Here is a 12140-nt window from a genome sequence, read left to right as displayed (position 1 = left end):
CGCCACGTGTCATCTCGCAAGACTCAGTGCGCCCACGTGGCATCAACTTGTCAACACCTACATCATCAAAAATAGTAAAAAGGTAGCAAAGAGAAGACACTCGCTGAAGCCGCCAAAGCTTACAACAAACAAAGCCCTTGTTCCTTGCCCCTTAGGGAGTAGTTCCCAAGGAGATCCTCAATATCTAGTAGAAACGATTGACGTGATAATCAACAAACCAATAAGTCAAATCCTGACAAATCATTAAATAAATTCTGAAAACTTAGGGTGGTTCCTAGATAATCAAGTATAATTCAAGGCAAGTGGATGATGTGACATCTGAGATGGGACGTCCTGATAGATCAGATGACACCATGTGCGCTTCATCCAATGGTCAAAATTCTAATTGTAATACTATAAATACCACTCATTGTACCAATTAAGGAATAAGGCAACTATAATTCAAGCTACTAATGCTTTGTTCTTACATTTTTCTCCCTCAACCTTTCCCCTTTTTGAGTGTTTACAATTGACTATTATCCTTTGAGCTTCGATATTTGATTAATTTACCCTGGTGCTTAAACACGCTATTGGCTTGCGTTTCAAGGAGCAATTCCTCATACACATGGTTTGTCTCGTGTCTATGTAAGATGAGTGGGGCCCAAGTTTATGTTGGTCCATTTTTGGAGGTCAACATTTTCTATTAAGAGAAAGAAGATATAGACTCGTTCAAATGAGCCTTTACCTTCATAGATAGATTTTTGAGAAAAATCTTCGAATCATACAATATTGTTGGCAACAAAAATAATCTAATGCCATTTTTCCTAGATCATTGTGCTTAAAAAGCTTGAATCTACAATTAAGTACAAATAAAGCTTGATTCTTTTTTGAATTAAGCATCTTACTAGCTCCTAAAGACACTACTACCTCTACAGGTGGAAAGTTGGTCATTTATACTTCTTGTAAAAGTTCCCTACTAAAGTTTGAGCATACCATTAATAATTGCCTGAAAAGAGAGGCCAGAGTGCTTACTTTTTAAGTTTGTCAGGTGAAAAATCATGTTTCCAATCTGATGCATTAACAAAGGGGGGCTCAGCCTGTTTCTTAAGATACAGCAAAAAATAACTCCACGAAAGGAAATAATTCTCGATCCTAATTAGGAAAAAGAGAAATGCTTTTGGACTCGAGTGAAATGCCCATCCTTTTAAGCAGATATAATTATAATTTGCGTAATAAGTTAATACTACGAGAGTTCTCATTATCGACCTTGTCTTGTACACAAACACAAAGACTAAGTTATCAGATTATTAGTTTAATCGGTTATTTGAACATAAATTGAAATGGGAAATATTTTCCTCTAAAAGTAAGCTTGAATTTTTTGTACTCTTCCTTTTAGCAGTCTCAGATTTGTTCAACATGTGGGCATTTGAAACTTTATGATTATTGTTACTTAATCTTTTGGAGTATAACCCCATCTTGAAATTCAAAATTTAGATAATCTTAATTCACATTAATAGAAAATATAAAAGTAATCACCCAATTTTTCCATTACCATGCAAAAATCTCTCTTTCAGAGGGAAATTATTTTACTCCATAAATTATTTGGAAGCCTGACAATTCTTTTTCTCTCACACTTGCAACTATCCCTTCTTTAAGGGATGCTCTACCTTTCCACTGCCTTCACTAAGTTGAGCTCCCCATAAGCATCAATGGCCTCAACTCTTCCATCGTATGATTCTTCATATGAAGACTACATAGATATGGACTTGTCTTCTTGCTCAACAAATACTTCTCCACCACAGAGCAGAGAGTTTGAGTTCCCATCGTGTTTCATTTCAAAAGAAACTACAAATTCCCCAGCTGATGAACTCTTCTATAAAGGAAAACTTTTGCCCCTCCATCTTTCTCCCCGTTTGCGAATGCTCCAAAAACTACTTATGCAAAGCTCGAAACCAAAAGAGGCTTTTGAAGAAGAGAAAGCACCTTCCAGCACCCCACTAGAAGAATCAGGCAACAATATATCATCCTCGGAAACCTGCAGGGTGAGTTGTGAACTGAACATGGATGACGAGTATTTCTTCGAGTGGTCTACTGAATTGAGCAGTTTTTTCCGTAGTAATCATCCGAAAAAATCTTGGCCTAAGAAACTTAAGCTGATTAAGAATTCTATACTTGGTCACAAGTTAAAGGCATATCTGAAATCATTTTTCAGTAGATCTGATGAGTCCTCCTGTGCAAAGGCTGCAACTTGCAATGTAGAACCTGAAAATTTGTCCAAAAATAAGAATTCATTTGGCAATATTGAAGGAGCTGCATATCCTTGCCTAGCTACTATAATGAAGGGCATTGAGAAAGAGGGGATTCCTGAGGATAATTATGTCCATAGGAGGTCCTCATTCTCAGGAGCAACAAAAAGTAAGTGCTCATCTTCATCCGGTGCTTCTTCCTTGTCCTCGTCCTGCTCGTTTAATTTGAATGCTTTTCACGAGTTTCACTTCCGCAAGAGTAGCAGCAGTGCAACAGAAATTGATGGTTCAATTGAGGCAGCCATTGCTCACTGCAAAAAGTCCCAAGTGTTCTTTGATTCAAGAAATACATCTGGATTTTCTTCATTGCCTGGAATCCCTGCTTCCAATTATCAACAGAGACTAGATGTTAGCAGCATTTAAGTTTTTCAACGTCTAATTGAAAAACAAATAAAAAGTCCATTCAAGTGCTAAATTAGGAATAGTTTCTCGGTGATTACTGTATAGATATACAATTTATATATTTATGCTTATGAGTGTTTTCTTTCAGAATTAGGAATTCAGTGTTAATCACGCTATGTCATAGGATGCATGTTGGCACAAGACGAGCGCTTAATCACCACTCCATCTACTTTGCAAGAAGTCGACTTTCAAATTGGAAATTATACAGCCCAATAACTGTCTTTATCATGATTCGACCCATACCTAACACCCAAAACCGATCCCATTTCTGCTCATAACAGTCTACCAAAAACAATAATGCAAGAAGTTAAAAAAAAGAAGCGCGTGTCAAGTCCACTGCTGCACAAGTGTAGTGAATCCTCTGTGAACTAGGAGTCCAAAGACAATAATTTTCATAAGATATGGTCTATTTTGTATGCTATATTAATTTCCTAAAAGGATTTCCATGGCTGCAAAGCAGAAAGAAGCTTTTCGTTTGATATACTGATCATGAAACTAGCCAAAACTAATAGAAGCGAAGTAAAAAAAAGAAAACTTCTACGAATAATTTCCAGGAAATTTTTTGCTCTAAACTTTGACACTGTCCTTCTCTGCAAATAAAGTAAGTACTTTTAAGACCAGATCATGAAGACAAAATATCATTTTTACCATTTCTTGACTCGAAACTAGCTAGAATCTGTGAATTTCTGACTCTTATAACAACAGCATTTGGATTCATTTCATACAAGGGTATAACTGTACAAGTTAGTGACTGACTAATTGTTTTTCAAGCCCATGTTTGCTTTTCCGCCTGTCATGTTAGATCCTTCCATCAGTGTAGTCGATCGAAGTGGACACAGAGACATAACTGAAACAAAAATATAATTAAGTGATCGAGTTGGAAAACAATAGATAGGTAACCAGTGAAACTTTGATAGAAGTTTATTGACTGCGTTTTTAACTCTCTAGCTATTTCATGTCCTATATTAGCTGCATCCTGGAGGAGTTGGATTGAGCTTTGCCAAATGCATCTGTGACCACACTGCCTGAGCATCTCAATTTAGCTTGTAGAAATCAATTTCTAGACTCAAAAAATGTGACAAAATGTCATATGCAGAAAAATCACCATAAAGGGTGCATGTATTCCTAATTGCTGATAGTAGTGACTCAACATAGATTCAACTTTCAAATACCATATACGCTATCCTGATTCTTGGAATTGTGACACAGAAAAATATCAGCAAACAAGTAATTAATATCTCACTAAGTACACTTCAATCTTAAGAATCTTGAACTATTTTTCTTCCTACCAGTTAAAAGAGAATACCTGCTGCTTCTTCCTCAGTGTCAAATTTCATCTCTACATCACTGCTACTTTCGAAGAAATCAACTAAAGTAATGGTTTTGTTCTCAGTAGCCTCAATGAAGGCATTTCTTGGCCGAACCTTGATTCTCTCTTTATCAGAAGGATCACGACCACCATAATTAAAGCACGACTATAGTATTATTGAATGCCTTATCCATCTTTTAGAGCCTTTCATAAATTATTATCAATAAAAACTTCCATGACATAACATGAAGTACAAGGCCATATAGAACAAACACTAAAGGCATACATACACCATTTGTATTGATGTTGAACATATGTCCGAGTAGATTGAGGAACCACCGAAAAGGAAAAACATAAAATTGTAGATTTGGTGTTCCAGCTCCGATTTGGGCTTATCCTTTCCGGAAAGGGAATGATGAGCCGGACTAAACACATAGCTTTCCCATGACGTATGGTGGATTTTAGCCATCTAAGTTCGTTTAAGACTCGAAAACTGCTTTTTGAGTTTTATTGCTATTTTTGTCATTTAATTTATATGGAATTCTTTTCAATTTTATTGCTTTTAAACTAGATTTTAATGTAAGCCCTCATAAATAAAGGTTAATTCTATGTTTATAGACAGTTCTTTGAATTAGTAAAACATCTGGAGTTTATCTTCCTTTTTTTCCTGGTTGATTCCAGATTTGTGTCATTAAGGTTTTTGTTTAAATTCCTTATTTCGGGCCGTGTCATGTTCGTTTGTGCACCATCGTAAAGGAAAGAAGACACAATGGAAGATGAGATAAGTGAAAGTTGTTAGTTTGTAAACAAGACATGGGAACTGTGGTTATGATTGCAGGTCCTTGTGATGTGCCCATTACATTGTGAAATTGTTTTGGCACTTTTGGATTGACCCTCTTTTTCACTTATTCTTCCTTTACATTTTGGCCACGGTCCAGACTTTCAAATTAAAAGAATAAGTACAGAAGGTTCAATGCATATGAAAAATGCTTGAAAGCGAACACTTACGCCCCCACGCGGTCGCGTTCGATCCGTCCCGGTAGCGAGCGCAAAACAGCGTGGACAGCACGCTGCATCCGGACGGAACAAGTTGTTTTGGGAATAATGCAGGCCGCCTAAAATTGTGCAATTTTCCAGGGCATTAATGAGGTTTTTCTAAGTCTCGACCCAGCCATTTTAGGAGGAAAAATACATGAACCTACAGCGGGATATTTTGGGATGCAAGTGGGCAACTTGCACAACTTGTTCACTTGTGCCACTTGCAAGATATTATCAAAAATACAAGCTAAGCGCGAGTTGACAAAGATATTATCAAAAGTGCAAGCTAAGCACGAGTTGACAAGAATAATATCAACTATGCAAGCTAAGATCGATTTGGCGACAACTTGCAAGGAAAGTTGTAAGCTTATCCACTTGACGACAACTAAGCATGAGTTGTAAACAACTAGCACGAGTTGTGACCAACTAAGCATAGGTTGTAAAGTAATGCAACTTGATCTTAAGGAGGTTTAAGTTTTGCCTATAAATAGAGATGGAAGTCTCATTTGTAAATCATGTAGAGTTGAGTGAGTTTATTAAAGTTTTCCCTTTCATTTGTACAAAGAAAATTTTCCAATCTTACTTGTTTTTCATATATCCCTTATTTCAAAATTCTCTTCTCAACGTGGGTATAAATTATCCTCCTTAGTTAAATTATTTGTGAACATGGAAAGGCTGACTTAACATTTTTTTGTGAGGTGCGAGAATTGTCGAGCGTTAAGGCCGCACAGTTCTAGTTGTTCGGGTATAACGAAACTAGGTCCGTGACAGAACGCTTAGGTACTGATATCTGGACTTCACTAAAAATGTGAAGGTGCTTGAGTACTGAAGTTTAGAAATTAGTTTAAACTTAACTATGAAAAATTGATGAACAATTCAATAAAGAAAAAACCCCACTTGTGCATGTGTTTCTTCACAACTACAGGCATGTGGTCCGGCATTTTCAATCCACTTTACACCTCTATCATTAGTTGATTGTTTGCCACGAGCAAACTCAACAAGTTTATTTTTCAGAGGTGAGTACTGGCAAATCTAAGAATCCAAGTGAGCGTAACCACCAAATGTAAGGAAAAAAATTCTAACGGAACCAGCACGAGTGATCTTCGGGGCTTGTCAGGTGTTGGCTCCGCCCCTGCAGGTGAGTGACCTTGACGATGGTTGTCTTAAGAGAACTTTGGTATGCATTATCATACACTGTGATTGTGAATTCAGATAGAATTGAACACTGTAGAATAAATCTTAGACTAAATAATGCCATCACCTCTAAACGTAGCCATTTTGTTCAATAAAGAAAAAAGCCTGCTTGTGCATGTAAACCTACACGAGCATGTGGTCCAGCATTCCCAATCCACTTTACACCTCTATCATTAGTTGATTGTTTTCCACGAGTAACCTCAACAAGTTTATTTTTCACAAGTGAGCAGTGGCAGATCTAAAAATCCAGGTGAACGTGAGAAAAAAATTCCAACGGAACCAACACGAGCGACCACCGGGGCCCGCCACGTGTTGGCTCCGCCCCTGCAGGTGAGTGACCATGACGGTGGTTGTCTTAAGAGAACTTTGGTATGCATTATCATACACTGTGATTGTGAATTCAGATAGAATTGGACACTGCAGAATAAATCTTTTCAAAATTCGTCAACTAAATAATGCCATCACCTCTCAAACTTGTGCCCACGAGTAGCACGTTTAAATTCAATATAGCAGATTAATTCAGAACATAGAATTCCATTAGCACTTGAAATACAGAAATCAATTGGCAAATTACAGATATTTAGACGTACATGTGAAAGGACACTGTGTCCAACCAAACTAGTTTAGTACAGCCACTTGGTTGATCAGCGTAAACAAAATCAAAATGAGTTTTACGTATGCAAAAGTTCTGATACTATTATGATATACATCCTGAACAATACAAAGATCTTCAGAGTACGAGATGTTTTATCTGCCCTGTGTAGCATACACATAATGCTCTGATCAACCTTAAAATCTCAACACAGTCAATTCCAGTGTGTACTCTTATCTGTCAGTTCCACGAAACATCCTCTAGTTATGACAGCCCAAACTGTGCGTCTCGTATCCACAGATTAGACCATGTAAATGTCACATTGCATTCTCTAACAGGTTATATTCTTGATATTTACCATCACGTGGGATGGAGGATGCCAGTCTCAAGCCATGGCTGCATCAGATTGCATAAAAGGGGTTTACTTCAGTCTCGGAACAATCTGAGTTATGCCATGAGTTAGTTCCACTTCTCGAATACTTTTCTTTCTTCCTCACTTTCCGTATCCTTCTAGACTTCACCACATAATACGTCATGGTACCAAGAACCCCGGCCATAATAACTCCTCCTATGATGGTGACAAGAACAGCAGCCCACTTATTATGCTTTCCGACAACAATGTAAGATGAAGCAATAAATGCCACGGTAGTGCAAACAGAAGCCAACCACATTAACTTATTGATAACCCCTACAACTCGTCTCTCGGATTTTATTTCACCTCTGACTACAGTAATTTGCACTACCACAACAGCCAAAGATGTGAAAAGGGCAACAGCATTAGCAATGAAGAAAACCTTGAAAGACGGCTTGCTTACCGTCACAGCCATCCCGTTCTTATCATCACCTCCAGGAACCGTAAAAATTGCAGCAAAAGCAACTGTTGCAAATAGCACAGCCACCACAGTGACTGAATTAGTGGCATTGTTAATTCCTTTTCTGTGGAGCTTCCTAAGCTCCTTGGCAATGCCATTCATGTTTTTGTTGGTTTTACGAGCTTGTTCGAGCTGAGTGTGGACATTTCTCTTGATTTCTGAAACAGTTTTCCGAAGCTCGTCCCGCGGCTGGTTCAATTCATTGGCTCTGACAGCACCATATCGAATTAAGCAGTCTTTTATTTCAGTACTTTCTTCTGATAGAGGGAGACTTTCAGCTATGTCAAGGGCTGTTTTATGGTCTCTTGTCAATGCATTGACATTTGTGTCACGGAGCAGTAATAGTTCATGCACAATCTACAATATTGTAATAAGATTAGAACAATCACATTAACACAATAATTTGCCTTGCTAAAACAAGATTAAGAAACAGAACAGTTACAGAAATCCACGCCATCAATATATATTTAAAACCAGAAACCTACACTCAGGTTAAAGAATATCCCATCACACAGGTACAGTTGGACCATCACATCATGCAAAATTCAATACTGTGGACCTTTATCCATATAAAATATATCTTGTCAAGTTCTATAGCCATACACTTAAACATGAAATTAAAGAGTGAAAATTCAAAAAGAGTATATTTTGTAAAAAAATCTAAAACAAATTACCAAGATATTCAATCTCGTAATTATATGATTGAATTTCCGAAAAGCAGATAACAGTGCAGAGACTGCATATTTGAATCAATTAGGAATCATTACAGGCAGCTTGGTTATTTTTCAATGCCTTGGAGCGTTTTGCCAAGCCTAAAAATGAAGAAAGTAGTAGTTAAGAGGTGAATTTAAAAATGCCAATTTGTGTATTTAGGTTTCGAAAAAGAAGCAACTTTGAAAGAGAATTCAAACACATTTAGCAAATACAGTTACTTAAAATAACTTTCAAAGCTAAAACATGTTTGGCTAAGCTTAGAAGCTACTTCTTTTTTAAAAGAAGCACATTTGCCTCTATTTAGGCTTGGCTAAAAATGCTCTCAATAGGTATGAATCAAAGACATATTCTACAGATTTATATTCTTCATGCTATATGTACAATATCATACGAATTTTTCTGTCCTTACAAAATTAAACTTTTCCAATAAAGAAATTTAACTAAATCCACTATGCCAAAATGACCAACTTGTGGAGCAAAGGAAATCTCACGTTTCATTTCATTTCATTGGGACCCGTAGGTCAATTAGCATTTCATGAAATAAATTATGTAGAAAAAATTATAATATTGAAAGGACAGACTGAGTTTAAATTACTCATTCCTTCAATTTTAACATTCCAGGTTAGATCGGTCGATGTGGATGGAGGTTGAGCGGTACGCGAGATGCCAAGTAAAAAATTTTAGGAAAACATCTAAGAATAATTCTATTAGGATATTTTGTGTTTCTATTTATTTCCATTCAAAATATTACGACACATTGTGTTTTATTTAATTTAGCATTTGAGTATTTAAATGAATTAAGGGTTTTAAATTTTAAATTTATATTTTCACTTGATGTATGATTATGAAATAATATCGATAACATCTCAAAATTTAAGTCAATAAAATTTTGGGGTCTTACAACATGGTATCGGAGCTGGGTAAATATTCATAAACTAGTTGATGTGAATTGCCAATTCACTTCTCAAATATCTAAGTGAAGTGCAGTTAAGTAGGCATGAACTTGGTGCAAAGCATAATCTAAAACTGAAGCTTTACCAAATAATACTTGGGCTCAATAGGAACTAAACTATAGAAATTAGAGAAGCAGAAACAGTAATTAGTACCTCAGCACGTTTTTTTCTGGTGGCTACATGTAACGCAGTGTTGCCAAATTTATCTGGAAGCATCACAATGGCTGCATCTGCCTGCAGAAGTAACTTTACAACTTCACAACTAATGCCTTTTACAGCCATATGCAGTGCAGTCTGCCCTTTCTTATCGGTTCTCCTTGCCAGTTGAGTGTCCTTTTCAAGCAATGCTTTAACAATATCCACATGCCCTTGACGGGCAGCCAAATGTAAAGCATTCTTTTTATTTGATTTCGGTATCTCTACCAAGCTTGAATCCTTTGAAAGCAATTCATTAACAACTGCCAGATGACCTTTTGTCGCTGCAGAAGTAAGAGGAGTTGAATTTGATTGACCAACCGTCTTGCTTAGCCCAGGATCATGCTCAAGCAGTATCTGGACAATACCTACAAAGAACACAGTTAATTAAACTGTAACAGACAGGCTATGGAAATACAGCTTTACTTGAGCCTTGCAACAACACGCAGTTGTCATTTGAAGAACAAAACAAATACCAGACAAATTTTGTATTTGGCAATGAAATTCACAGAACAGAATCAATCAAATACACCAAAAAGATAAAATAGAATATGAAAGCATTGAGATAAAATTGCATATTCGGAGAATCTGGAAGTAATCCTTCTAAATCATGTAAATCATGTCAGCAATGCTATTAACTAGTTTCTTGCCATTTACAAAAATAGTCATTGTTCTGCGGACAAAGACATTTCACAGTTGCCATCTTTAATTCTACTAGCAATTCCCTGTCCAATTATAAAGTAATGAAATTAATTAGTTTTGGGGCCATTTATTTTATTCTGGTCAATAGGTCAATACTTCAATGAGCGCACAAAGTAATTTGATTTGAATCCTTATTGATCATCCATGTATCTCTGTGTCTAAGTTTCTTCAACAGATATAATTTAATTTAATCTCTCTATTCAAATACGCAGATAAATGTATAATGGAAACTTCTGATTCTAATCTAAACTATGAACATGAAAAATCTATTACCATGATGGCCTTGACTCGCAGCAATGTGCAAGGGGTCGAAGCTTGACTTGTTCTTGGAGGTGATCCCCTCCTTAGTGGTGTAAGGCAGCAACTCCTTCACCACATCAATATGCCCTCTCTCGGCCGCAGTGAAAAGAGGAGTCTCCCCCAATTCATTGACCTCATTCACCACGGCTGCCCTGATCTCCGCAAGTTCGGCATCAAACTCGGTGCCACCCGTTGTCTGCAGCATCTGCTCATCGATCTCATTCAATATCTGCCTCACTGCTGCCACGTCACCCTTCTGCGCAGCCAGATGCAGCTCCGTGTCGTTGTGCCGCCCGGTCACCTGCTTCACGTACTTCTTCTTCCCCGATTGGTCCATTTTTTTGCCGGAATTAGACAAGATCAAGGCTTTCCCGGAATTGGAAACCACCAACGACTTGCCGGAGTTCGATCCAGCTAATGACTTGCCGGAATTTGATACTATGAGCGCCGGAACCCTCGGAGATGGAGTCGGCGACGTCAATGAGGGCTCAGTTATGACTCCCATTTCAAGATCCTTCCCGACTATTAGAAACAATATGCAAATCAGATAAACAAAAATTCTAGTTCTAGTTCTAATAAAACGAGGAGATAATTATTACGAATTTTAACTTTACCTTCTCCAATGATGGAAGCCATGGGTACAGAACGATGTTTAACTTTCTTGTTTTCTTTCTAATAACAAATAATTGTTTTTTCTTTACATGGAGCTCATAATGTTCTTATCCATAATTATATATGATAACTGGAAGATCAGAGGCTTCACCAGAAAGCGTATCGGAGAAGGTGGCACGCGACGGAGGAAGCGCGGTGGCGGAGGTAGTGGAAAGTTTAAAATAAATTATAAAGAGTGTGGACAGAGGGGAGAGAGGACTGAGGAGTTAACACGGCATGTCATCGCCCGCCGGGCCTATTATTATATTGGATTTAAACGACTCTGAAGTTGACATTTTTAGAGTGGGTCACTGAACTTTCAGCTAAATGACAATTAAATTATCAAACTTTAATTTATCTCAATTTGATTTTTTTAAACTTCAATTTAATTTCAAAATATACAACTCTGTCATATTATATCACATATCATTCTCGTAATCGATAGAATTTACTTAGTTGACAATCCGATTGTAATTGATCTTCTACATAATCAATTCATTGTGTCGTATAAACAAATGATGATGACAATATCTATGGATAAAAAAAGTGTTTGTTTTTATTTTAACATTTTTGGGTTGATGTAAATGGAACGTTAGCAAGTCACATAATGATTACGATAAAGATCGGTACGGTGTAATAATTAATTAAGCAACTTCCATCAATTTAGACGATGGATATTGACATTTTGAATTCGATAACTCAATTAAAACTAAATTTAAGTTTCGAAAACCCAAAGGTCCTAAATTTATATTTTTACAATTCTTTTTTAATTAATTCATTAATAAACTAAACAATTGATTTAGGGAACTGCTATACAAACAGGGGCTAAATTTCTTATCAGGGCTGAGGTGGGGGCTGAGTAGCAAAATTGGTTGATTTAAGGTCAATCAAAGTCGTGCACTGCATTAGGAAATTTCCTGGTGCGTCCTTGTC

At 36.9% G+C, this 12140-nt stretch overlaps 2 protein-coding genes across 2 annotated transcripts; one reads left to right on the top strand and one right to left on the bottom strand.

Moving 5' to 3' along the window:
- The first annotated feature begins 1688 nt into the window (after positions 1 to 1688).
- Positions 1689 to 2648, top strand: LOC111377508 (probable membrane-associated kinase regulator 3). Its single transcript, XM_023000621.1, has one exon. The coding sequence runs from the start codon at positions 1689 to 1691 to the stop codon at positions 2646 to 2648; it is 960 nt and encodes a 319-aa protein (XP_022856389.1).
- A 4046-nt stretch (positions 2649 to 6694) lies between these two features.
- LOC111377513 (ankyrin repeat-containing protein ITN1-like) lies at positions 6695 to 11438 on the bottom strand. The gene is made up of 4 exons (XM_023000626.1): positions 11171 to 11438; positions 10530 to 11078; positions 9513 to 9922; positions 6695 to 8049 (listed from the first exon to the last, which is right to left on the bottom strand). Exons 1-4 carry the CDS (start codon positions 11190 to 11192, stop codon positions 7222 to 7224), a joined length of 1809 nt encoding a protein of 602 aa, XP_022856394.1. The 5' UTR covers positions 11193 to 11438; the 3' UTR covers positions 6695 to 7221.
- Positions 11439 to 12140: the final 702 nt, after the last annotated feature.

Source organism: Olea europaea, unplaced genomic scaffold (assembly GCF_002742605.1).
Source record: "Olea europaea var. sylvestris unplaced genomic scaffold, O_europaea_v1 scaffold1666, whole genome shotgun sequence".
In the NCBI taxonomy this organism is placed as follows: Eukaryota; Viridiplantae; Streptophyta; class Magnoliopsida; order Lamiales; family Oleaceae; genus Olea; species Olea europaea.
This window is presented reverse-complemented; position numbering and strand designations above follow the sequence as displayed.

Excerpts from the sequence above, each read along its gene's own strand:
- LOC111377508 (XM_023000621.1), top strand. The coding sequence starts at position 1,689 with ATGGCCTCAACTCTTCCATCGTATGATTCTTCATATGAAGACTACATA.
- LOC111377513 (XM_023000626.1), bottom strand. The coding sequence starts at position 11,192 with ATGGCTTCCATCATTGGAGAAG. Across the intron at positions 11,079-11,170 it reads GGCTTCCATCATTGGAGAAG|TCGGGAAGGATCTTGAAATG; the intron begins GTAAAGTTAAAA and ends TGTTTCTAATAG. Across the intron at positions 8,050-9,512 it reads CCAGAAAAAAACGTGCTGAG|ATTGTGCATGAACTATTACT; the intron begins GTACTAATTACT and ends ACAATATTGTAG.